The sequence below is a fragment of the Pocillopora damicornis genome, chromosome 9 (genome assembly GCF_964200805.1).
Source record: "Pocillopora damicornis chromosome 9, jaPocDami1.2, whole genome shotgun sequence".
Classification (NCBI taxonomy): domain Eukaryota; kingdom Metazoa; phylum Cnidaria; class Anthozoa; order Scleractinia; family Pocilloporidae; genus Pocillopora; species Pocillopora damicornis.
Window position 1 is genome coordinate 18,335,325 of NC_142678.1, and position 25,680 is coordinate 18,361,004.

The 25,680-nt window shown below is 37.6% G+C and overlaps 1 protein-coding gene and 1 long non-coding RNA gene across 8 annotated transcripts; one reads left to right on the forward strand and one right to left on the reverse strand.

Moving 5' to 3' along the window:
* Positions 1 to 2,095: 2,095 nt before the first annotated feature.
* On the forward strand, positions 2,096 to 25,581 carry LOC113667785 (serine/threonine-protein kinase Nek10). Of its 7 annotated transcripts, none has more exons than XM_027183634.2 (41): positions 2,096 to 2,259; positions 3,171 to 3,275; positions 5,073 to 5,139; positions 5,911 to 6,038; positions 6,928 to 6,988; positions 7,549 to 7,586; positions 8,076 to 8,160; positions 8,713 to 8,754; positions 9,352 to 9,430; positions 9,759 to 9,826; positions 10,192 to 10,271; positions 10,563 to 10,649; positions 10,856 to 10,945; positions 11,335 to 11,374; positions 11,496 to 11,587; positions 12,188 to 12,266; positions 12,772 to 12,817; positions 13,280 to 13,341; positions 14,661 to 14,747; positions 14,884 to 14,906; positions 15,262 to 15,303; positions 15,429 to 15,531; positions 16,117 to 16,245; positions 16,399 to 16,443; positions 16,676 to 16,771; positions 17,059 to 17,104; positions 17,504 to 17,625; positions 17,795 to 17,897; positions 17,995 to 18,073; positions 18,523 to 18,652; positions 19,259 to 19,329; positions 19,839 to 19,881; positions 20,087 to 20,193; positions 20,385 to 21,122; positions 21,570 to 21,625; positions 21,756 to 21,862; positions 22,093 to 22,206; positions 22,721 to 22,814; positions 22,901 to 22,965; positions 23,521 to 23,579; positions 24,252 to 25,581. In XM_027183634.2, exons 2-41 carry the CDS (start codon positions 3,226 to 3,228, stop codon positions 24,337 to 24,339), a joined length of 3,741 nt encoding a protein of 1,246 aa, XP_027039435.2. In that variant the 5' UTR covers positions 2,096 to 2,259; positions 3,171 to 3,225; the 3' UTR covers positions 24,340 to 25,581. The 7 variants fall into 7 exon arrangements, with proteins under 7 accessions (XP_027039435.2, XP_027039439.2, XP_089038352.1 ...); XM_027183638.2 differs by having other exon boundaries at positions 12,775 to 12,817; XM_089182226.1 differs by having other exon boundaries at positions 2,118 to 2,389; positions 12,775 to 12,817.
* Positions 10,340 to 13,634, reverse strand: LOC149040485 (uncharacterized). The gene is made up of 2 exons (XR_016179702.1): positions 13,391 to 13,634; positions 10,340 to 12,132 (listed from the first exon to the last, which is right to left on the reverse strand). It is a non-coding gene; the product is annotated as an uncharacterized LOC149040485 (long non-coding RNA).
* Positions 25,582 to 25,680: the final 99 nt, after the last annotated feature.

Here is a 25,680-nt window from a genome sequence, read left to right on the forward strand (position 1 = left end):
GAGACTTGTAAAACTGCCCCTTCCGAAGCCAAGGAGTGAAGTAACCATCCCAGACAGGGAAAAATGCTCACGAGTGGAGACTTGTAAAACTGCCCCTTCCGAAGCTAAGGAGTGAAGTAACCATCCCAGACAGGGAGCTAGATTGAACATTTTTGGAGACAAACTAACTCACAATACTACTTCACAAGACTTGAGAATGGAACCTTTAAGAGGCTGGGAAGGACCATAGTACAGACTCGCGAAGTCGCGAAGGAAATGAGAAATGAAATGGAGACGGATTATAAGAACATCAGCAGGATGTCATGTCAGCGGAGGCACGACCAACCGGTGACGATGACGATGAAGATGACGATGACGATTCCACCAGCACACATATATACAATCATCTCAGCTATTTCTTTCATATCGACTTAACCAAAAGTATACAAGGGACGATGGGATGGCTTTCTGGGATTCAGAAACCATAAAATGAGTGGTATGTGATCACCTTTTGATGACGTAAACAGTACAAAACGATCATTCTAAACTTGAAATTTTAAAACTATTTTAAAATCTTTGAAGAACTTAAACATGTGTTGAACACACTTTATCAACATCTGATTCAGTTTTATTAGTTACTATTCCATTTTTCTTTTCCAAAAATTAACTAATAGTGAGACGTTAACAGCACAAAATTCTCTCCGTTCCAATTGCTTGGGTGCTATGACTGCAATGCCCGTGATCCGTTAATTAACTTTGAACTTAGGACACTACGAACACGTCGCGTGACTCATCCTATGTGCTGAGAATGAAGAGCGATGGTAATTAAGTTTTCCAAAACTGCAAACGAAATGTATGGCAACTGACAGTCTTGATAACGTGCAATAAAGTTGTTTTCACTTTGCATGGCGCCATTTTGATTGTTGCCTCACAGGAGCTAACAGCTTTCATCTCACAAAAGGGGCTTCAGCAAAACTGTATCAATTCAAGAGCGCGCAATCTAATGGAAGTAGGGAAGTTTTTTCGTCTATTAACAGATTTGTTTCCCGTTGTTCGAGTTGAATTCTGAGAGAATTCTGAGAGCTAATTAGCTTCTCGTGGTACGTCATTACGTCACGCGTGTGTGAACGGGTCACACTTAGATGTTTTCCAAAATGGGGCCTTTCATTGTCGAATTTTTGGCACATTAAAGGCAGTTTTCGAAGGGTTAGGTTACTATTTGGAATCTTTTGATGCCTTTAACAATTAATCCTGAAATACTTTTTTTTTTCTCTCTGATAACTATTTCATGGGTACCGCAGTGTGAGCTGTTCCTTCTATTTCGCTAAGAAAGGAGATTCAAGGATGAGCTCTGCTTTATGTTTGTTTGTTTGCTTGTTTTGCCCTCATGGCAGGGTGAAATAAGACTGGGTTTTGTATTGAGTTTCTATATTTTAAACATGAACCTATTCGACTCGATCATTCAAGCCATAATTGTGGCATTAAAGTTGCATCATAGGTCACGCAACGCTCATGGAGAGTTGCGTGACATACTAAAAAAGAACATCTTCGATCGAGACTAGCGTCTGCCTCAGATGCTTATAATATTAAAAATAGACGTTAAGATGAAATAAGAATTTCTGGAAAAGTTTGATGTTAAAGATGCTTGTGAATTTCTGGTTGTACCATTTTGATAGTTGTTCTCTCGCTAGATATTTTTGTAGACGTATTTGAGATTCGATGATGTTGATGATGGACAGGTAGTACTAAGTTTTCATACTGAACTTCAACTTAATTTCAACCTTGTTATGCGACCAATTTCTTACAATTCATTTTTTTTAATTTCTGAAAAATCCCCCTTTGCTGATGAAATATTGATTTCTTTTTTCGCTTTTTCCCACGACACTAGTCAATCGGACAAGATCAATACTGACGTAATCTTTTTGAAGTACGGTAGTACGTATTTTTAGAGAAAAATCAATATGCGCCCTCCACTCTTCATAGCTTAATTATTTTTCTGCTCAAGAAAGTGGCTATGTTTAATTATCAACTTCACAAGGTGTAATTCTGATTGGTTGAGATTACGCGCCATTGTCCCTTACCGTTGTTTGATTGGTCAAGTTGTGATAATATTTTTATTGAGAAATTGACGTTGCTTTGCTAATTTCACGAGCAAATTTTACGGAGCGAACCTGAAGTCGCTTGATGATGGAAAATGCCGACTGAAATCCCTTTTGTCTGGCGTATTTTTACGCTGCCAGGCCAAGGAGGCAATCGGTAGATGCGGTCGCTAAAGTTGTGGTTAGTTTTGCTGGTTTAAAGATGCATTTTTATCTTTACCATAACAGGTTAATTTGGAGATCATTTGTGGAAAGTTTTGCGGATGACCATGGTTTCATTCTGCTTCACAAATCAATTTTCTCTTCCGAAGGTTGTTTAAATCCTTTTGATTATACGACCTGTTTTGATGCAAAGAATTAATTTCTCAGATATAGTGTTGGTTTTACGTTTGATAGCAACTTAAAATTTTGATATGACGCAGAAATGTGACTCGATCCGTCGATCGGTCGGCAAGCTCAGTTAAACCACAACAATTAGGCAAGAATATTAAACACAGGGAAGCTACACTTTTAGAACTTTCATAACATAGATTAAACGCACGATCGTCTTTAAAGGGTCACTGCGGTGTATACTTAGAGGTGAAATCGTTTGCATTTGGTTAACAACAGACAAAAAATCGACCTACGAGGTCATTTCCTGTCGATTTTGACGTATTTCCTTTCGACGAATCGAGTTGAAAGTTTTTGTACAATACCCGTAGAACGGCGAGTTTATCATAGCTGTACTCAACTCACGTACCTGTATATTCGGTGAGTCTTTAAATTCTAGTGAGCTTTTCAAATTCCTTGCGATCTTTCGGCGAAACAAGATCTTAGTTAGAGTTTGGTCGCGAGAGGTAATAGAGTAAGTCTTATGATAGCTGTGTCGACGTGTCTTTGGTCCGTTTGTTTAGCCAGTCGGATAAAAATTTAATTAGGAAAGTTTGCTGAATTTCCCAGTTTCCTAACGGTGGATAATCTACGCATGATCATCGCAGAAATTTTGAAATGTTGTTCTTTATAAAGACTTGTAATTTGAATGTTTATGTTGTCGAGCAAGTGGAAGCCTTCCGTAGAGCGATCATATTTTGTGTATGATTATAACATCAACAGGTTTTTGGTTTCGTGACCATGGCAAAAGAAACCCCAGGACTCTACTAAACTCAAAATGCCTGTGGAGGAGAAGAGAGACAAGGCACAGACATCTACAGTGAATAGGTAAGTTGTCCAAACTCGCTTCAAAAATTTTTAACTCGATTTCAAGTACATGGGTTTTTCGGTTCATGTCAAACTCGCTACTTGCCAGAATGTTTACGGTTTTCATACGGTTTACTTGACCATATCTGTGTCATTTTGAAAATTTGAGAAGGAAGTCGTTTTTATTCAGGAGTTGTCAAGGGAAAGACTATTATGTAAACTAAAACATCATTAATCACATCTTATTTTGCCCAAGGGTATTTACTAATTTTGCGAACGTGTAGTGCCAGTTGTCGTTTTCGTTTGCGCTTGATTGGCGCTAATTTGCATTTATTTCCCAAAAGCGCCTCGAGAAGCATTTAAGTGAGAATTACTGTGTAATGTGTTTCTGCACGAAAAAAAAAACCTGTTCGCAATATCATGGGTAATCCTCTTCCTGAATACGAAAACGTAGACTTACAAAATAATATTTTGATATATTGGATGTATCAGCTAGGTACCTCAGGTATCCATTAGGCAAAGTTTTTCTATATACTTCGTTAAGTGGTTTTCAATCATATCGATCTGTCGGGGCTCTTCTGATGAAAGCTTAGAGCGTCCTTTTTTTTCTGTTTGTCGGAGTATTTCAAACAATTTTATTTTAGTTATGAAGTATTGTGTAAATAGACTGTATCTGAGAATAATAACCGGGGAACAGTGAATTTAACTTGAATACCAAATAGAATCATCTGGTGTGTAACCGCAAAATCTTTTCTCTTCGTATTTAAATAGGACGCAAATTCGCTGACGAGATTCGTGAATTTTAATTCTTCGTATGTGGTCGGGTTTTTTAAGAAAACTGACAAAGATGTTATAAATATTTCTCTGCGGGAAAGCTGCAAGGGGTTGATGTGATTGAACTTTGTTCTTCCTTCGTTAATTTCCGACACATCCACAATTCAGCACAACAGTACTTGAATCTCTTTCCGTTGAAGGAAATCATGGAGATACAATAACTTTAGAACCTCCTGGTAGCTTTTGTGACTCCAACTGAAATATAAACACATCCCTAAGAAGTCTATGTTTTGCTCTCAAAATAAATAAATGGCAATCTTGAAAGATGCCTTTAAAACCCTTTTACATAAAAGCATTAAAGTTTAGCCCCTAACTTCACGGGTGGATTGATATTCGGTATGATAAACATACTTCAAATTTTTACCTGGAGCTTAAAGGTTAGGAAACTTTGGATTAATCCCATTTTTCTACAATTTGATGATTGAATACACTAAAATGAACTGGGAAAATTTTCCCAAATAGTTATTTGAACAGAGAAATATAGAGATCTGGATTAAAATTTGACCCTGGGTTGGTGCTAATCGGCCTTTGAACAACTGGGCCCTGTACATATATGTTACTATAGACTAAGTTTTTTTTTTAATTTTGTGCATGAGTACCTTCATCATGCATAAGATTAGCAAGTGATGTGTACCCTAGAAAGACACTTTTGTAGGATCAAAAAGATAATCACCCTTGAAAGACACTTCTAACCAATGCGTAGATTTTCTGATGTTTGCAAGAAAAGAAATCTGCAGCTAGAGTCTACCATAAGAATTGTGTCTGTAAGATGAGTAGTAACCCAGATAAATGTAAAACCCCTTCTTGGCACTCTTGTTTTTGCAAGAAATGTCAAGTACATTACGTCAAATATCTTTCAGCAGAGTGAGAGTTTTATTTTGCTTCTTAATGTAAAAATTGAGATCTAGCGGCTATGCTATAAGGTATCTAGTTGATAACTTTAACAAAAAAAATAACAAATCTTTGTCTCTCTTTTCATTTCAGGGAGAATGAAGAAAAAGATTTATCCAGATTGTTAGACCTGCTAAACACCCCAGCCAGCAAACAACAGGTATATAATGTTGTACATACTATATTTCCTCAAACAAAAAATCATTCTCCAACTATTACACTACCTTTTCTATTGATTAAGTGCCCCCTATTTTGATCAAAATTTTGGATAAGTAATTGAAGGTTTATTTTAAGAAATGTGGTACAAACTTCATCATCATCATCATCATCATCATTTATTTGCCATTTTAATATTACAAAAAAACTTTCCCCAGCATTATAGTTTGCAGGAGGTGAGGTGACCCAGGAAGCCACTGGGCCTATGGGAGAGGACACCTCACTCATAACATATCTAAAAAGAATATATGCTGCAAATGTGTGGCTTGGCCATTTCAGTGATTATTTAAGCAAAACTCTGGCATTTTCGTCTTAAAGCTAAGAAGATTTGACAAATGAGTGACTGAAACAGGAAGAGAGTTCAAAATTTTAGAACCTTGGTAGAGAATTATAAATTGCTAGAGATTTGTACAACACAAGTGTGTTTTGATAATTGCTGGCTGCTCTGGAACCATAGCAGTGAATTTGGCTATTTTGTTACAAAAAGATTGAGAAGTAATAAAGCATGAATTTGGTGATTTCAAATGGATTGATTTGGAGAGTATGTAAAATTCCTAGTTTGGAGAATAAAGGAGTGGAACGAACTTGATAGTTTAAATTTGGTGATAGCCCACATAGCTTGCCTTCAATTTTAAGATGCTCAATAGGAAAAGTTCTCATTTCGGGCCCTTCATTGGAAGTTATTGAACTTGTATTTTGACCCTTTACTTTTAAGCTTCCTTCCATCTCTTGGATCCCAGATGAAAATCAGAACACCACAGGTAATCCATGGGCTGGGCAGGCAAATGGAGTGTTACCCCATCAACACCAGTCAACTGAAGCTCTCGCTTTGGAGAAATTCAGGTATATATAAATTGGCATAACTTGGTTTTTTCAACTGAGTTGACAATGTAAATTGGCCATAGTAAAGAGTTTCTGAGGTGAATTTTTAAGCCTTAGCCCTTTGTCAGAGCAGTGGTCGTATATCATCAACTTAGTTGTTAAAATCAAATTATCATCCTATATTCCCCCACTGACACAACATTTCAGTTTCTTTAGGAACTTATCCCCTTTATATATAAATTGGTTTTTTGGTTGATTGACTACTGAAATTTGAGTTTTCTGGTATTTACTTGGAATGCATTAATGGTTTACCTTTAACAACTTTTGACTTTCAAACGATATTTTCTTTCAACTGACTCTTCATTCTAAACATTTACCACCTAAATAGTTTGAAATATCTACTGCTTTTTTATAGATAACACTTATCAGCTCATGATTCTTACCTTGCAATTAGTTAAAAATAGAATCCAAACAAAAGAATAATACACAGTTCTGTTACTCACAGTAATGCATCATTTGATCTGAAATGAAATTATTCAAGAATGACATGAATTAAAACAAGAAAAAGTGGAATTCATGCTTGTGACAGTCAAATGTTATAAAACATGTGTTTTGTGAAACAAACTTAACTATAGATGTTTAAGACTTGGTTGGGAACAAAATCAAAGGCTAACTAATGATATTAAGGTATTTAATGTTAGTTACTTAGTAATACCATCTAAATAATCTTATCTTTACTAAGCCACTCTTTTAAATAAAAATGTTACTGGTAATGTTGTGGTTCTCTTTTGGTGTGCTTGTGAATGCAGGCAGTGTTCCTGCTTTTGGTAAAACTTGCTGCTGATAATTTACAGTTGTATGCTAGAAAATTTATTTCTTTTTGCGACAAGATTCTCCATTTAATCAATAGCTCCAGGTACCAGGGAGTCAGGAATTTCAGTTCACATGCCCTCAGCAGTTACTTCAGCCAGGTCAGTTAGGAACTTGGAGCTCAATAGAAGAGTGTTATCTATAGCTTACAGCACTGTTATAAGTATGATACATTTCTATGTATAGCATGCAGTTATCTGGTTTACATATGATATAAACCCACCCACTCTTTCACTTTGGACACGAGTATCCTATTCAGAGATATAACCGGCAATCTCAAGGCAGCTTTTGCATGCCAGCTTGGTTGTCAGTATAATATTAGATCTAATTGACAAATGAAGAGAAATGAAAATGAAGGTACTGTGCCTCCTGGTACAGTCTTAGATGGTAGTTTGTTTGAGAGAGGTGTTGTTGGAACTCATGGGTATTTCCTTACAAATGTTGGGGATGCCTTTGATTATATTCTGGCATTTGAGGATATCATGGGGGCATCAAGAATTATGTAAAAACCCCATGACTTCTGTTTACTCAAAAAGTGGCAAGTGTAAAGGATTTTTATACGTTGCTAAATGGTGGTTTTCATCTATGTGAGGATAGTTTTAGCAGAAAAACAAGTTCTTATCAAGGACAAACATGACATGTTTGTGGTCTTTCTATTTAGATTTTCACAGCCCTTGTAAAGCAGCGAGTTTGCTACCTGTGAGTATCAGTGTTACAGTGAACAGTATAGACCTTTTTCAAAATGGTGGGCATGATAATTAGTCTTTAATGCATATGCAAATCAACCTTCCTGGCCTCACATTAGCATGAAAATTATTGCGTTTTTCAAACATGTTGTTGAGGCCAAAAAGGCTAATTTTAAAGGCTGAATTACATGGAATTTACAAGTCCTAGAGAATAACAGTTAGGTACACCATTTATTAAAGGGGCTTATGGTCTATATTTAGCATCATACTTGTATAAAATGAAAGACAAGTGGGACATATTTAAACTTGCAGTCTTCACAAGATTGAAGGGACAATTTATGAAGAGTTGTTAGAAAATTAACTTACAAGGAAATGTTTTTATTTGGCATCGGTCTATTTTTAGATATTATTTTTTTGCAATCCATTACTAGGCATGCAAATAATTAGCTGATCACGGAATTTGTTGTTTTAATTTGTCTTTTTTTTTTTCTGTCTCAATTAGGGAGTGGATTGAACGAGTTCCTCCAGAAAATATTCTGAGAGTGCTAATATGCCTCAGAATGCTTATGAGGGACCACACATTTCAGGTAATTACAACTGAACAAAGATTTACTGCATGGTCAAACTTAAAATAAAACCAAAAAAACAATCGGTGTCTTAGGTCTGGTTTTTTGTGTTGTACGTTGGAAGCCTTTGAACAAAGCACCAGTATTGTTGAACCTTAAAACAAATTGTGGTCTCAAGTTAGGGGCTCTACATTTGGAATTTCATGCCTTGTCTTTTAACAAAGTCTAATAATAAACTTTGGAGTTTAGCTGCAGAATTTGGAATTTTTTAAGGATTTTCATGTCTCATGTTTTGATTAGGTTTTGGTTGTGAGGTCTTACCTTTCAGGGTTCATACTCGAGTTTTATTTCGACCTGTTATGTGGGGGGATACCAAGGCCTAATGGTCAGTTAATGTAGGTTGTGCTCAGGGTGGTGAGGTCTTAGCTACTACCAGACTTAAACTTACTGCACATGTACATATTTACAAGAACAGTGCCCTAGTTTTTTTTATTCATGATGTAAAAAAAATGCAATGATAAAATATGAATGTTTTTTCATGAATTGGGAATTAATAATTTTCCCTTTTTACAGGTTGAATTTTTCAATCTAGGTGGTGTGAAAGTCCTTGCAGAGGTTTGTTTGTTTTTAGTGCTTATATGAACTCAACAAGTATAATCTACCAACAGCAACACAATAATAATATTAGTTGATTTATTTCTGAATATAAACCAAGGGTGACCTCTTAGTATTTCACTGTATAACTTGTTCCAGGAGGGTGATAGACTGCAGCCATTTGAAAAAAATTAGAGCATACAGTTGTATGCTCAATCATACAATAGGGTGGCCTGTTATCAAAACCAGTTTGAAGAGAAAAATCCACCATTTTCTTGGATATTAGGTTGGCAGTTACTGATTATGCACAAGGAAAGGAACTTGGGTCACAGAAGATGGACAAACTGTACAAGCTTATATGTATATTTACGCGAAGAATGACTGGGAAAAAATGTGACTAGTTTGCTGGAAAAAAAATTCAGCCTCTCATTATTAACAGACTTAGATTGGTCTGTCATTATTATCGAATATATCATGTACTCACCGCAGTGTTCTCCTTCCTCCATTGTGTACTTGATGAAATATCTTTTTGTGAAGTTTTGTTGCAATGTTGTTCTAATCCAATTGTCTGGAGTTTTTTTGGACACAAATGATAATTTCTCTCCTGTTTGTTATCAGAGGCTACAACTATTGACTGAAAGTTATCTTGAGAATGGAGAAGAGCCATTTACTGTTGACATTCTGAAAGAAATGACAAGTAAGGATCTTACCATGAACATTTAGTTATAATTTCTCTGTACTGATATGGCTTTGGTTCTTGTTTGTCATCGTGTTTTAAGTCTTGATGTGTGTGGTGTAGATGTGCCTCCATGCACCGGGAGTAAAAACTGGTACTGGCAAGTGGTCTGAGAACCCTGAAAAAATGCTGAGGGAATGTGGAGTGGAACTAGTATCACATCCAGGGGGAGTTGCAATTCCTGCAAGTACATGTTCCTGTAGTCACCTCATGCTGGAGAAACTGGGATATGCTCTTGCATCAAAGCTAATGAGTCTTTTTATGCTTATGTGATATCTTTTTTTTTCAGACATTTGTCAGAAACTTGCTGCAGATGTTAAGCAGAGGGAGTGGCTTGTGGCATGTTGTACTCATAAGGTACATGTGTATGTAATACTCTACAAGAGTATTTTTCAAGTCTGGCAACAGCCATCAGTTTAGTACAAGCAAAAAGGAAAGTGCAAACAAAAGAGACAGCAATTTTCAGAGGAATCTAATAGAGGACTCTCTTCAATCCATGATTGCCCCCTAGAACTGCTTGCAAATTCACCTTTGCCTTTTGCTTTGTCCAGGGCACCGATGGGTTCACCTTTCCACATTACTCCTACCTCCATCAGAGGTGTCTCATCATTTCATTTATGAACATGATAGTGTCGAAAAGGTACATACATGCACATTGAGTTAGTATGTGTAACATGTGTTGTACCCAAATGACATGTACATGCTCTACCTTGTATTTCCAGGCTCTTGTTCTTCTGTTATCTGCTAGTGATGTGATGGTTCTTCATTGTTCCTTGTATGCCCTGATTGGCTTGGCTCAAAGGTTAGCTTTATGTAGAGATCAGTTTAACATATCTTATATGCCATTCATGTTGTTATGAAATAATGCAATTAGGCTTGTTAAACAAAAATTTTAATTTATTTGATGCATCATTCATGACCATATTACACATGGACAAATTTTAAAGTTCAAAATTGTGCAAGGAGGCAAGTTGCTTTGGCTAGTAATGTCAGACAGTGATGCATGACCATCAATGTTGTGTTATGCTTTGTTACATGGTATCCTCAGTTTCCACAGTTACATCTTTTTTTTGTTTTTGTATTTTGCAAATAGTGAGAGACCTCGAGCTCTGATTGGTGAATTGAATTGCACAGAGATTCTTTTAAGAATACTTCAGGAATATGACATTCTTTCTAAAACGTAAGTTATGTGTATGTGATAAGAGGGTTTTCACTCCCTCTTGACATTCCTTATGTCTACTTTCAGTCTTATGATAGGTCTTTGGTTAAGGTTGAACTCCTATTTACTTATCTATGCTTTCTTATTTGCCCTATGTGTTATTTTGATGAACATTGGATTCCACAACTCTTATATTAATTTTTCTTTTGCATCAATGTTTGTACTAGTCTGGCAGCTGGTCTTCTAAGAATATTGTGTGCTGACAGCAGTATCAGAGAGCAGGTTAAGGTCTTTGATGGAATCCCAATTTGTCTGAGGTGAGAGATGCTTCCTTTTAAGTATGTTACCCTTCATCAAGTTGGAGTTCAATCTTTAAAACAATTATCTTCTAGAAGTAAATGTTTGTTGTGTATCATCGAAAGAAACATTGGGAAGGCTTCTTCAGGCTTTGTCCATATGAACCTGGATAGTTTTTAGAATGGACTCAAGATTTTTCATCCATTTAAGCTTCAGCCCACCCCTAAACTGCATATTCAAGCTGTAACAACACACACAGTTGATTACCTATCCTGTGAGGGCAGACAAAAATGGAGGTTTTTTAATAGTAGAGGTGATGTTCTTGTCTGAAGTACCAGGTTATCTCAACATAATCATGCACAATGTACAATTTTACAGTCTATCAACAGTATTTTCATGTTTTCTTCAGCTTACTACACTGTGACAATCTCAAACTTCTGTGGAACGTGGTTAGTATATAGAGGCCAGTCCATTGATGATTCCACTAATTTTTGCTTTCAGTGACATGTGCATTGTTACATTGCACTTACATGTATCTTATGCTATTGTTTTTGGTTTACTTATTGTAAGGTATGGATTATTGTACAACTGGCTGAAGATAGTGACTCTAGCAATGACATCAGAGTTCTTGGTGGAATTCCTTTACTTCTGGCACTTCTTCAGTAAGCAAGATTCAATATTAATTATGGTATCCTTACTGTCTCCCATGTATTTGTGAATTTGGTGTTAAGACAAACAAAATATTGCTTGTTCATAGTTCTTTAAAAATTCTCATGCCTTCTCTTATTGATAATGTAATGATCTTTTATCTAGAGGAATAACCCATTTATCACCCCTGTTAGTGAAAGGGTTAATGTTCCACAAGCTCTTTTGTTTATTTTTAATGACAAACAGTATTTATCACCTGGGCCAGGCTGTACAAAACCTGATTCCTACACCTTTGTAAGAGTTTGAAACTAAGTCTGTTACCACAAAGGGTCAAAGGCATATCAATACATACATGATCTTGAATTTCCTCTAAGGGACCTTGGTGTCATAAGGGATAAACAGTTATCTGTTGCAACCCTCTGACAGCCAGTAGAATACTCCATGTGCTCTGTTGCATGTATTGAGAGCTTTTTCTATGCTAGGCCAATGGCTATATTGTGACAAACATAACCTGTCACACTGCGTAGTCTGCTTGCTAATAAATCAGCCACTTTGGAGTCTTTAGAGTGAAAAAAAATAGGAACAGTTCTTAATTACTTTGTCTGTTTTTGCAGAGATCGGAAGCCAGAGTCAAGTGCTGAAGTATTATATCTGGGCTCTGATACAAGTTCAAAAGCATCAATCAGTGCAGAGGTAAACTGCAGCATGTATATGTAACATAAGGGATCTTCATTACATGTGCACAGTGCAGGTCAAATAAAATGTTTAAGCATGAATGATTCTATTTTAACCTGAACATACTTGTACACTGTAGGCTTGTAAAAGTCAAATATTAGTGTAAATTTGTGCATTGTCATGGTCACATAAAAAATGCAATTTTTTTAAGGTCAAAATATAACAAGTAACTTATTTAGTAGTTTTGATGCCAATGAATGAAATGTCATTCATTAATGAAACTCCTTTTCAAATATACAATATTATCTAGACGAAAGGCAACATTGATTTAAGTGATGAGAGACAGTTAAACACCAATGCAACAAGCTATAGGGCATAAAAGTTTACACATCCCTGGTGTTTGGTCTCTGATTTTAGGCTGAACCTTTGACACTGAAATACATGTACAATTTAACTTTTACTGCAATATGCCGCACTGACACCTTTTCCAGAGAGTAAAATTGCATTTGTGTTGTTGCTCAAGCAGACTGAGGCTGATTCTGGAGAAGATACCATGCCTTTGAAAATTGGTGAGTTATGGAAACCTTCTCCCCCCACCCTTTCCTCCCCAAACAATAATATACAAAGGGATAGCAATGCATGAAAAATATATTAAACTTGTACACATGTAGATCTCAGTGCAAGCCAGTCAGCATTGATTTGAGGAATAGGGATGAAGTAAAATTATTTGTTCTTATAGAAAGTTTGGTTGAGAAAATGCGATGCTAATATTTAAAAATGTCAAAAAGTTTATGTGAGATTGTGACTTGCTTTTCGGGGGGAAGAACTTTTTAGTTTTTTTTGTTTGTTTATTGTTGGTGGAAGACTAATACTTTGTAAGTTGGGAAATTTTGGTTTTTTTTCTTTTCTAAAACCTCTTTCAGGAACCTTCTTGTTTGAGTCATCTGCAACCACATGTAGTTCACAATGGGCAACTTTCAGTTAAAATCACGATGAACTGATCTTAGTGATTGTTTTTTATTTTCGGGTAGCTGTGTGCTCTGCCCTGACTGAGCTTGTTGTCAATGACACTAATGGACAGCAAATTGTGCAGGTGAGGAGTGTAAGCTGAATGTTTTCTCTCAAAAGAAGCCAAATCTTACCTTCTGAATGATTCATCAACCACGAGGCTTGTTAGAATTCTTTAACGTGTAACAGGAATATTACAGTTACATCCGGAAGGGATTCTTATCCATTGGCTCTCAACATTCAGAGAGTAATCACGTTTCTTCGATTATTTTCCGGTATTCAGTTATATTACAAGGTGTAGAGAGTCGAATGTCAAGGCAATTATTTTAGCCTAGGAAACACAACTCCATGACCCGACGAGAATAAACTTGGACCTCTTCATTCAAAGTCCAGAGAACAGGGTACCAGGCCACCGCATCTTGCGTTAAAATTGTGACAAAAACTCCAAATACATTAATTACAGAGCACCCCTTAAATAGCTTATGCTTTTGTTTCATATAACACTCTACAAACAACAAAGCGTGAGTCGGCAAATACACAAAGCGTGTTAACCTTCTAATTCAACTGCTTGCGTGCGAGTGGACACAGCATACTAGCGTGTAACCTAGTGTGCAGGACGCATTTTAACTAACGTAAAGCTAGAGTAATAATTGTATGGTAAATATTCTCTCATTATTGCCGTAATACTACTAGGTTAATTAAACCGAAGCTCGTATCGGTTTTGTTATAGTTGTCAACTTCGGTAAAATTTCCGCACAACCCCATACTACATTATGCATTCAGTTCTTGGATAGAGAAAACAATGAATAAAACAATACATCGCCATTGGGAAAACAGATTTGTTTTACAATAGTATGGGGCTGTGCGTAAATTTTACCCTTCAGTTACTTTGTTCATGTGGAGAAGTGATTTTTAATGATGTTTGTGGTATGTTGAAGTACAAAATCTAACCCAGTACCGGAACGAATTCCGACGATCGCCAAAAACAACCCAAGACGTCCAAGATATCAGGAAATCACCATAACATATAGCCTTAAACGGCCAAAACATTTGAGTAAAATTATATTCTATCGAATGGCCAGAGCGATTTCAAGGGATGGTAAACAAAACTGAAAACGAGAAAGAGTGTTGTTCTCCACAACTCTTTGTCTCCGAGAACATTACGGATAATACATCAAATTTTGATGCATTAGGACTCTCCCATGACATTTTATCACTCTCAAAGAATTAAAAGCAATTAAAACTAGAGCACGTAACTATAAGTAGAAAACAATAATAAGGGAGAGATGACCGTTTCTAGCTGATAAGAGACGAGTACCGTCATAGAACAGACAGGTTTGCTGTACACATATTATATTTCAAAGCTTGATTTTAAATTACGTATAATTCTTTACTCTGTTTCAGTCAAACGGTATTTACTTGCTGGGATTACTTATTCTGCCCCAAGAAACGTCTTCTTCTGAGGAAGCCGCAACTGTAGAACATCTTCAGGTAGGACGGACTATTTTTGTACCCTATTACAAGTGCAGGTGTAGATCGTAAGACATTTTCATCAACACGCACGGTACTGTACTTGGAAATCTTTGATTAACTCGACTTACTTTTGTTGTAAATTTTTTCTTCACAGAAAAGCGCATTCAGGGCTTTGAGGTTGGTTCTCTTTTTTTCCTTTGTATTTTCTTGTATTTAGTCTGTATACATCATCTCCCCTCAAGAAAAGCTTACTGTTCGAGCCTCATCAGATCCAACCGCAGGGAATTTTTTTCTTCAGTTTTATTTTTAAAATGCAGCGAAGGCGTAGTCAAATTTCCTCGAGCTGCATTTCAAAGCCCTGTTTGCTTATATTCCCAACTTTGCCCGAAATTTTGATACACAACTCATATGTTATGGGAACCACATTGTCCTGCCCAGGAACAGATTGACAACTAGTATTAAATTGTTTTGTTCCAAAATAACGCTCTATCACCTTCGTCTTTAGTGAGTTGTTGTGCTTAACTCTCTGCAGATTCTTGTTTAGTATGGAGCGAAATCGTCAACTCTTCAAGAGGTGAGATATACCGTTTGAATTCAGCCTAGCCCTAAGTTTACATCGTGAGAGATCGAGAATTCTTGAATAAGGGCAGGGCTTAGAAGTTTTGAAAACCTTTACAATGATTTTCTTTTGATTTACAGATTGTTTCCCCCAGACCTCTTCGAGAAATTTATTGATGTCGGTCATTACGTCAGGGAATTAAATGCCTACAAGTGCCTGGTTGACAAAATTTCCACTTTGACGGTGAGGTTATAGAGTTGTTTTTTGTGTGTTATACAGAAATCATTGAACGGTATTAATGAATTACTCCGCTTGATGAATTTCTTTTTCACCAAGCAAGCGTTTGACAGAGCAGTCTCGAGTTCTATTCGACCAGTGGACTGTATTTGAAAATCGTTTTGTTCCCTAATTAACATTTCCTGGATAGTTCTCAACTTCTGGAAGCGGCATAGAAAGATAGAGAAGCAGGCTAACTTACATTGAAAGGGAGGTTACCACTGTGAAATAAACGTTTTTAATCCAAACAAAATACTGCAGATCACTATTGTTCTTGATGACTATAATTATGCTGCGTTAGTATTTTAATTCTTCAAATTTAGCCAAGTGAAAGGCTAAGCTGATAATAATAGACTAAATTTTCAGCTCCAGGAAAATTCAACTGTATGAGTGAGAGTTTTACTTATTAGAGTAGATCAGATTTGAAGGATTGACAGGCCTACACATGCGTCGGACAGTCTGGTTCCAATCGTCTGCAGTTTCCCCTTAACACCTCTCCGATCAAGACAACAAGAAATAATGAGTCTTTACTTCTGGTTTTGTTTCCTATAGGAGGAGGACATTTCAGTGATTAAAACCAATATTCAAGCCACCAATCAGAACAAGGCTCCTAGTCATTCCATCGGTTCATACGAGGTACTTGAACTTCTGGGATCTGGTGCATTTGGAAGTGTCTTTAAAGTAAGTTGACTCCGTTAGCTAATTGAACGTGGGTCTTGTGTTTACGAATGTCTGTTTACTCTACGAACACGTACATCTGTGTACTAAAGTACTAACGCTTTTTTAGCGAAAACTGTTGCTCATCATTTGATCACATTATCATTTTTATTTCAGGTTAGAAAGAAGAATGCTGGTCAGAGCTTTCTCGCCATGAAAGAGGTTTGGCTTTGTTTATTACACTGGCCTAAAAACTTGTGCTTCCAATGTGTTAAAGAGACTTAATATGCGTCACTTCTTTTATCTTGTAGTATCAAAGGTGTTTCTCTGGAAATTATTTTATGCTCTTGCTTCTTTAAGTTCTTTAAATATCCATGGCAGTTTGTTTAGCGATCTCGGTACCTTTCTGTAGATGGGGAGATTAAATTAAATTTTGTAATTTTTATTTTTATAGATGTCAGTTCATAATCCTGCTCTTGGAAAGACGGCTAAAGACAGAGGAAAGAGTGTTGGTGAAATTGTCAATGAAACAGCTATCATGAAAGAACAGGTAACTTAACTGTACTATCAATTTTTATTCACTTCACGCGAATAAGGAGAAATCCACGCAATGTGTAGGCGAATGTGACGATAAGTTTACTCGCTGACCAGCGAGCTAAGAGCCGGGAGAATTGAATGGACTTCTTACAACAACTTGAGCAAAGTCTCTGGAGTCTCGTAGATTTTCCTGCTGCTTTTCCAATTTGCATTTAAATCACAAGGCACTCTGCGCGACCAGTGCATTTAAGCTTCGATAATAGTAAAACCAGTTTATTTTAATTTCCTTTTGCTTTTCAGCTAAGACACCCAAATGTTGTCAAGTACCACAAAGCTTTTCAAGAAAGTGAGTAGCTTTTCTTTGGTCATAAATTTATTTTAAGCGATTAAACACGCAAATACAAGAAAAACAAATTGACGTTTGTCTAGTATATTGATACCATAACCCTTTTTAGCCCAGCATCAGTATGTATACTCTTCATACTGTTCTCTTTATTTTCCTACGGCGCTGACAAGGAGAATTTGTTCGCCTATCAAGAGCTCCTTTACTAGGCGATCATTTCCTTTTTGTCTTAAGACCCTTATGTTTGATTCACCAGTGATACTGTAAGGAGAAATTAGATTTTAGTGACTCTCAGAGGTTAACGGCTTAACACTCTGATAGCGCCAAGTAATGTCAGAGAAGTTGGACGATCTTACCGTTTCACTGTGCTGACCATTTCTTCTTGTTTTATACTTATTACAGAGGACAAACTCTTCGTCATAATGGAATTAGTCGAGGGCGCTCCTCTTGGCGAGCATTTTAATTCCTTGAAAGAAAAAGGGACCAAGTTTTCAGAGGAGAGAATATGGCATATCTTTATACAGGTACAGAACTGTGCTTTTCCATGATGGTAAAAAATTATTTAAAGATACATTCATATAGGTGGAATGCGTGTGTTCATTCGCGTATTCGTTCGTATACTTTCTCATTCTATCCATTTACCTTTTGAAAATTGATCTCTAATTTATTTTTCTTTCTTCTTTTTTCGTCTAGATTGTTTTAGGACTTCGTTACATTCACAAAGAAAAACACATCGTCCACAGGGATCTTACGCCAAACAACATCATGCTGGGGGAAAATGATAAAGTCACTATAAGTTAGTAGCTTTTGTTTTTGCCTTGTTTTGTTTTGCTTTGCTTCTTAAATTAGCCTTCGTGGAAAAGTAATGATAATTTATATCTTTTTCTTTACAGCTGATTTCGGTTTAGCCAAGCAGAAGAATCCTGATGCAAGTAAAATGACGTCGATGGTTGGTACAATATTATATTCATGGTAAGTATAAGTCATCAGTTTTTTTTTTGTTTGTTCTGACGAAAGTTTCGACGTCATTGATGCTAATTTTTCAAGCATATATTTTCGAGAAAATGGAAGCGGCACATTCCGGCATTCTTTACATCTGCGATGTCGGAGAATATCATCTTTCTAGGAACGTATTTTCGGTTATATTTACCATCTTAAAAGTTAAGACGTTAAATCTCTTCATTACTAATTTTTTTTGTAACATCACTTAAAAGTTAATCGTAGTCAGCTGACTAGTGATTCCTTGTACTTGCGAAAACTGGTGAAAAGGATTGGATGTGGAAACAAACCGTGAAATACCTCCCAGAGTTTATGCGAACAGAATATCCACAAGTGTAGACCGGCATTGTTTCCATGCAGAGTACTTTATCTGGGTTCTGGTGATAATTGAGTTACTGAATATCTTTATTCTCTGTTTTTAGTCCTGAGGTTGTTCAAAGCAAGCCTTACGGTGAAAAGGCGGACGTGTGGGCCTCAGGCTGTATTTTGTATCAAATGGCAACTCTTCAACCTCCATTTTACTCGTCAAACATGTTAGCATTAGCAAAAAATGTACGTCGGCAAGTGCGTAATATTAGGAGACCTTTGTTATTCATTAGTTGGCAACTGAACTTCAGCACTGATCAACGAGTTGAGCTGAAAAATCGCAACAACCGTTAAAATAGTCAGGGGAACTCTACTGAGTTTAAATTTTACATTTGTGTCAGTTTTAATGAATTTGTCAGTCATAATACAGTGGAACATCTATTCATGGAACACCCTCGAGTCTAGAAAAGTGCCCCTTATTAGAGGTGTCCCATCAGGTAACAAGTATAAATTCAGTTGATTGCATCTTTCTTGTAATTAACTTATGAGACCATGATTTTGCTAAGAAAAAGCTTTTCTTTGTGTTGTTCAAAGCGGTGAAAAAAAGTACTGAAGTTTTGTCGTTTGCCCTACAAAGTCATATCTGCCGATGTTGACGTGGTTCCACTTCAAAAGTGACTTTATCGTGACTGTTGCACGTGAACCGCTTTGTAACGATGAAAAACTCAAAATTAACATATCAAAATGTCAGCCATGGACTGTTGCTCTACATTACGTGTCACGGGCAAATCACTTTGTTCTGGGTTTCATTTTTTTAGGAATTATAACTTTGTTTTTATCCCTCAAACACAGATTGTAGAAGCTAAGTACGAGCCCATACCTCCAGGAGAGTACTCGGACAAGCTGTCCGAGACTGTGACCAGGTCAGTGATGGAAAGAGTAGAGTGACCTTTGGTGCATATTGCTTTGTATGAATTATAAAATCTTATTGGCTGTGTATACTTTTGAGAATAGATTGTTAGTTTGACCGTGCGAACACCAAGAGAAATCTTAAGGGGTTTTTTTTTTTCATTTCTTTTATCGCCCTTTCTTGTACCGATGCGCGCAAAGCCGGAAGATTTATGTAAAGAAAGGTTGATGAACGTAGCTCATTGTTACCGTGGTGGAGGAGTCTGGCTGAAAGCGGAGAGAAAAGGAAGTAGTCTTTTTAGGGGTTCGCAAGAGTGCAGTTAAAACCCAAATCTTACTGTGGCTTTGTTTGCTGCTGTTAACATTTTTATTGGGGATGTCAATGTTGTTTTGGCTACTAGAGCGCGTTGGCTCACATAACAAGCGCGCATAAAGGGGTGCTGGAGAATGGTTTGAAGTTTCGCGTGCGAGAAAGAATTCCTTGCGCGCCTCTAACTCTTTCTTTGTTTTTTCCTCCGTCTAGGTGTCTAACACCCAATCCTGATGAAAGACCAGATATAATTCAGGTATGCTATGTAACGTCACAATCTCATAATAAGTGATTGTTAACATTTTCAATCAGTTTTTATATTATAGTGTTTATATTCAACGTTATTTGTGTTTTGAGGGGAGAGGTCCCAGTCTTTGCACAGGCCGGAGCTGTGACACTTCATTTCATGTTCTTGCACTTCTGTTATTCTCTTAAATTTTAAAGTGGTCTTTTTGTTCTAGGTTGCTGCCATTATCAGCGAAATAATGCTGGTGTATGTGGACAAGTTGCGGTCCAATGAGATCAGCCTGGAAAAGAAACTGGAACGAGAAAGAAAAAGAACCCAGAGGTGTGTTTTTTTCCCAAGTAGATGGATGTTTGTATAGCGTTAATAGACCTATCTTCAGATCGTTTGCCGTTTTGAATAGGTTACTTTTTCCCTCTTAAGAACCTCATAATACTCTTCTGTGCTAATTTACGGTAATGAAATGGCCGTCGTAGAAGGTCCAATTTAACCGAAAGAGTTGTCTTACCTTGCAGGCATTATATCGAGGCAAATCGTAATATGCAGAACTACCATCGCCTTTTCTGGGCCTCACAAGAACGCTATGACAAGCTGGTGAACCTGTCAAGTAGTGGAGGAGCCGCTGGCTTCAGGAACGTTGACGTCCCTGAAGGTTCTGACACCGCCTTTGAGGCAGCGAGTGCCCTAGCAGAGTTCAACAAGAATGGCGTTCATAAAAACGGCGAAACAGAGTTTGCGAACCAAGTGGATTCTGGAATTGACATTGGAGGAGAAGCTCAAGCCAACGGAGTCCTGGGTTCCAGTATCAGATCACCTGAACAAAATGGTGGTACTAAACCTGAAAGTAGCTCGTCGCCAGGCTCAACGCGGCGGCAAAGGACTCTTAAGCCAGTTATTACTGATAAATCTAGTTACAAAGGGAATACTGAAAAATCATCCTCTTTAAACAAAGACAAAGATAAGCCGTTATCAGGCGGTAGGGTAGGAATAGAAAAATTGTCCAACAGTAGGACTATCGTTGAGAAACCAGGCGCCAGTTCTTCCGCCACTAATTCTCATGTTTTTGCGGTACCGAAGCCCCCGGGACCACGGAAAGGCGCGAGGAGACAACTTCATGTTGATTTCGCGGCCGGCAGCAAGGCTTCCCCGTCAAATGGTTCGAGTACTATAACAACAACACCTGTTGGCGGAAATTCATCTGGGATTCCTGCTCCTGGGATAAGTGAAATTTCATCGAGAAGGACACATAGCAGGTTAGTGTGAGACAGAAAGCCTCACGTTAAAGTTGAGGGTGGCAAAAATATGCCCAGTGGGAATTTTCAACTTAGAAGACACCAGGGACGGACCGTTAGGAGGCATGATCAGCAATAGCAAAGTATACTTTTTGTATGAGGTTAACTAAGGATTGAGGTGGGTAAGTTTCTAAAGCATATTTGGTGCTGCGTCGGAGTGAGGTTTTACAAGATAATTGCTTTTATAAACTGGGTGAATTATGTCAATTGACCACTGTTGAGAGATTCTAAAGCTGACGTTTCGAGCGTTAGCCCTTCGTCTCAGTGAATCCGATTCCCTCTGAGGAAGGGCTGATACCTGAAACGTCCGCTTCAACGAGAGTGAACAAGAAATATTTTGCGTATCTAAAGAGGACCTAATTCTTAGAAATAAAGTGTTTTAATGTCCTTCTGCTCGTTCCATTTTAGCTCATCTGTGGAAACGTATAGAAGACAGAGTAGTGGACAGTTGAAGGCACGACCTCGTAAGTATAATTTTGTTTATTATTCGTAAATGCTTTGGACTGAAAGCCGAAAGATTACGTTTCAAATAACTTTTTACAACAGAGCGCTTTTTAATGTTAATATGTAAGTCTGTTTGTTTGTTTGTTTTAGCTACTGCCGCAGCCACTCTCAGCATTTCTCCTCGCAAAGTGCGTCAAATAAACGATCCCATCTCCCAGATTCTCAACCAACTCCACAAGATCATCTTCATAACGCAGGTTCGCGATTAGTTTTTTATCTTATGTCGTTCCCCTGTATTCTTCTAACCTGTGGGACATCAGTAAGCAGAATTGATCCTCGAATATCCAGCGCTAGTATTGTTGTAATGGGATACAATAGCCGAGAAGACATTCGTTGCCGTTGCACTCTTAGTTCGACGAAAGTTCATCCTCGTTGCACTCTTTATTTCTTACCTAGTTCACTTGTTAATTTTTCATTTCCGTTTCAGTTACCACCTACATTATCACCAAACCCACAGAGAAGAATAGTCGAGCAGTTCAAGAGAGCTCTGTTTGCTCCTCAAAACAGCTCCTTCGTCAATCTTAAAAGCGAGGTCAAGAAGGTAAGTTCCTTTTCGTCACCAGAGGTTCCCTGGAATATTTTAGAATATTTTATAGTAGCATTTTTTTTTAGAAACAAATGTAACCTTTCGTAAGATTTTGATGGATCAATGTCTGTTCCATTTGTTTTCATTTATCGGATATGACATTCCAATATGACCTATTTGGTATGCTACGAGTTTTATCACTCTCTTTTGTAAATGGACGTGATACATTAAGACCTTGTGGTCAGCACGCAGGGTTTAACTGGAGAGGTCCCTGTTCCGCCCCATTGGCCGCGTCTCTCCTGAGCATGGCACCTCCTACTTAATTAGTGACAACCTCCAACCAAGAGTATGAAATAAAACGTGGGGGGGGGGGGGAGCAGGACGAGATGTAGAAGATGGGGGAAGGGGGTTAAAATGCGAGATACTAATATTCGATCATGCCATTGGAACCGGAACAATTTCTGATAGTTTGGCCAAGATATACATTTTTGACCTCTGTTAAGAAACGCTTTGTATGGTTACATGACAGGTGATTGAAGGGTCTAGAGAAGTTATTGACCTGAAGTTCGGGTTTGGAGATCCAGCATTCCTGCATCACCAGCTAGATACCGCTGACAAGTTAGGTAGGTTCAGAGAGCAAAATGTGGCAAGGTTACTGTGGGACATAAACGCGAGTCATTTTTTTTTACTGTTGGTTTTGTGTTCTTAGTGAGTGGAGTTAACCTTGAATCAGGCGACGCCCAAGAAATTGGCATAACATACGAGATGATGCAGGTTTGTGAAGGTTCCTTGTGCTTTAAATCTTGTCTCCAAGTTGTAAAGAAGATGAAAGTCTTCGAGAATTTTTTTTTTCTTTTTTTTCGGCCCCAACCCCTTCAACGTCTACGAAAATTCGGAAGGATTGATGAAAGGTAAATGATAAAGTTTTTAATTTCCAATTTGTGTCGGTTTTCCCTATCGATCCTTAGTTATCTTCGTTCTTATGTTTTGATTTCTCTGTTTGTTTTTGGTATTTGTCTCCTTAAATAAAGATCATTGAAGGTTTTATTCAGTCCATATTGGCCATCTGTTCTTAACCCTTTCACTCCTAAGATCTTATTAGTGATTCTCCTAACTGTCTGCCATGCAATTTTTATGATGTTACTTCGGAGAATTTGGTATTGGATCAGCTTATAATCCTCAAATTGATATTTTTCTTAATCCCCATCACTTCTCATCACACTTGTCATTTGTTTTTTTTTTTCCAATTTCTGCTACATCGTCGCTTATCTTCTAATTCTTTAATTTTTAGGAAGTTTTAAGATCTAAACTACGATTGTTTTATTGCAGAATATAATCGAAAACGTTCTCATGGAGAGTGGCTATTATGACATGTCTCCTTGTGCAAGGTGGGTGAGCATAGTTGCATTTTAATCTAGAGAAAACTTGAATTCACAGAAGGCTCGTACAGTTGGAAAGGTGAATTAACTTCATGTAGAAGGGCAATTTTCAATTTTGCCCAGCGTCATTCTCTCAGCTAATCAGATGAAAACTGGGTCACTGAGTTGGCTCCAGGCTACTAATTAGTGGCGACGAGCGAAGAACCGGGGCGAGCGAGTAAAAAAAAAGTCGGGAGTCAACTCCTTCTGTAAAACCCATCAATTTTTTCGTCTCTCGCTCATTCTGTCGTCTCCACTGACCGGCAGCCCGATATAGGCTGTGTTCTCTAGTGCTTTTGTCACTATGTTTTTCTTCAAGGTCTCTCTAGCTCTATGTGGAATTGATGTTATTGATTGGTAGTTATGATCTCTTTAGTTTTATTTTGACGTCCATCAATCAAAATGCACTTTACCGCACACCCAAAGCCCTCTTCCCTCTTAGCCATGGCCCCCTGTTTTGAAACAGCAATAGGAACAAAGTAATATAGAGCACAAAAGAGAGGATGTGTCACTTGTATTCGCTCATATATTTTGATTTTTGCGTTTGACTTTGGAAATGAAGTTCCTTAGCATTACTTTCATCTAATACTATTTGTAATTGCACACAATTTATCTTTGCAATCCCTTGGTTTTTCCCCTCAGAAACCGAACGGTTCCTCTGGGTCCTATTGGCACGGTGCCGGCATCTGGTGTCAACTTAGGCCCCTCCAAGAGGGGTGGAACTTCCTAGTGTCATAGTGATTGGATTCTTTCATAACAGCCACAATGGCAGCATGATATACACAGTCTTAATATCTGTTTTTAATGTGGAGTGTTAATGCTCGAAAACACGGTGTGGGATTTCTTTCAACATTCAGAGATGAATTGAAGCTTTCAGTGACAGTGTTTTTTTCTAAGCCATCTGGGATGGGAAACGAGATTCCTGTGGATGTAAATGTTTGTAAAAACGAACTTAATTTATTTTTTTAGCGAAAGTTTATTTAAATGCAGTCGATGAAAAGGAAAAAGGGAGAGTTTATCTAGACCGCGCATGTAAGTAAGTGTTTTCATTGATGTGTACCAAGAATTTAGAGAAGACGAACTTTTTGTATAATTGAATAATCGACCGCGAATAAGCAGAGGCGTAATGTAGTTTTAATTAGGGATCCTAATTGGTGGAAAATTTTACATCACTGTCTCGACCAGTCAGATGAAAGGTTTAGGCTCATCGTGTCTGGTTTTCAGTGCAATGACTCAGCATCGAGAGGTGCTCGCGCAACTTGGTTATCTTTATCACCTACCTTGTGAAAGGATTCCTGTCAAATTTAATCGGCTGAGCGCGTTGCCGAGGATCAACATTAATTTTGTTTGTTTGGTGCGCAGTAATATCTTAGAACCAAAACAGTTCCCGATACTTCATGGTCGTGGAATTCAAATCCACGACCATAGGAAAGAGTTGCTCGAAGCTTCACAATGACACATGTTTGTTGTAAATGACGTATGTAAACGCTTCTCGTCAACTTCAGAAGTGGATTTAGCTTGAGCCAGCGTAGTTAATACCCTGGGGCACTGGAGGACCCTGGAGAAATGTAGTACTGAGGGGTAGGGGATAGAGAACTGACTTTTTTCTCAACTTCCAGTGGCTTGCCGAGAGCTGAATCGTTTCTCAACTTCCATTAGCCTGCTGTGCAGGTATATTTGGTGAATAATTTTAGGTTAGTACTGTTAATTACACTTCTCACCACCCTGTTAAATCTCTTTAGAAAAGAATTAGCAGGGAAGAGAAGCTTTCTATCGCTTTCTTTTTCCATGAGAGTGAAGTATGCACACCATGTTAAGAATTACTATTGAGTGAAAAATTGCTAATCAAAATGCAGAGTTTGTGAACTTAGATTCTATAAGTCAAAATTTTAAGATATTTATGCATGGAGTGAATTAGAATTGAATTTCTATTTTTTATTTTAAAGACGAAATAAAAGCATTTGATCATGTCGTTTGAGTCTTGCAGTCGGTTTTAAGAAAGCTTTTACCAAAGGCGGCTGCCGATGGTGTAACGATTGGCTGCCCCCGGAGAAGGGGCCGTAGCGCAAAA